Here is a 1,215-nt window from a genome sequence, read left to right on the forward strand (position 1 = left end):
TTCAGATAAAACCAGTTATAAGCATACTTTCAAACTAAATTTATTTGCCTTTCTAAGCATAGTCTTTCTTTTTAATACTAAATGACTTTCATTTGCGGGACTGTATGAATATTTTATCGTTAAAACAAAAATGAAACTATTTCATTCTCAGAATTTCTTAAGAAAATAAATAAATGTTTAGGTTTTGGAGTTTAGTCTGACATTTTATAAAATCTCCTGACACGAACAAAAAATATCAAAATATCGTACTAATAAAAGTTTTAAAAAGGTAAGAAAGAAAGTATCAAATGATGTCTAAGAGATATTTTGCTTGATAAGAATAAATAACTGAAACGCATATTTACTCTGCAATTTCTTTAAAATATTTTTTTCTAAAAAATGCATTTTCAAAATATTTTTATGCGCTTTTATTAATCATAATTAATTTTTTTTAAAACAGTTATGCGAAAAGCTTTTTTTTTGCCTCTTTCGTCATATGTAGTGTTTAAGGTTTCAATTTTCGTAATTAACTTGAAATGCATAAAAAATGAAAAACATGTAAATTATGTATATTTTTTAAATGAATAAACCATATATGAGAAAAAGAGTAGTCTGTGCATAAACCATACCGAAGTTTAAAAGAGAAAATATAAATTTTAATTAAACGAAAGGCTTTATAACAGTGTTTCTTAACCTTTTTGATACAATGGACCCCTTTTAAAATTTTTTTAGAAGTCACGGACCACCCCTCTGAGAAAAAAAATTACAAAAAACATAAATTTTTAGTATTTAATTTATTTTAGCATTTAATTTTATTATTTCAATAGTATACAAAATATTTAAAATTAAAAGTTTTAGTCTGAAGGCTGTTGCTGCTTTTCCTTAATTAATAAATTGAATAGAGGGATGGTTTTCGACAAAGCAACGCGCATAACATGTTCAACATTCAATCGATAACGATGTTTTGTTTTTATTGTCACAACTGTGGAAAGTCCGGCTTCGTTAAGATACACTGTAGCTAACGGAATTATAGCTGAAATAGCTCGCTTTACAAGCAATGGGTAGGCTTCTTTCACAGAAGACCAGAACTCTCCGAGTGTTTTTGAATCGAAATCCATTTTTAGCAAGGACTTTGTTCTAAGATCTATAAGCTCATCTTTGGCAAGGTTCATATCATCGATACAGTCAATATCACAAAGAAAAGGATGACGAATCCACAACTCATCTTTTATCTTT

At 27.5% G+C, this 1,215-nt stretch overlaps 1 protein-coding gene across 1 annotated transcript in view; it reads right to left on the reverse strand.

Annotated features, from left to right (window-relative positions):
• Positions 1 to 833: 833 nt before the first annotated feature.
• LOC139426103 (protein FAM200C-like) overlaps positions 834 to 1,215 on the reverse strand; it is an 11,870-nt gene continuing 11,488 nt past the window's right edge. The window contains exon 2 of the mRNA XM_071183806.1: positions 834 to 1,211. Coding sequence (XP_071039907.1) covers positions 834 to 1,211 — 378 coding nt within the window. The remainder of the gene's footprint in view (positions 1,212 to 1,215) is intronic.

This window comes from Parasteatoda tepidariorum, chromosome 7 (genome assembly GCF_043381705.1).
Source record: "Parasteatoda tepidariorum isolate YZ-2023 chromosome 7, CAS_Ptep_4.0, whole genome shotgun sequence".
Classification (NCBI taxonomy): Eukaryota; Metazoa; Arthropoda; class Arachnida; order Araneae; family Theridiidae; genus Parasteatoda; species Parasteatoda tepidariorum.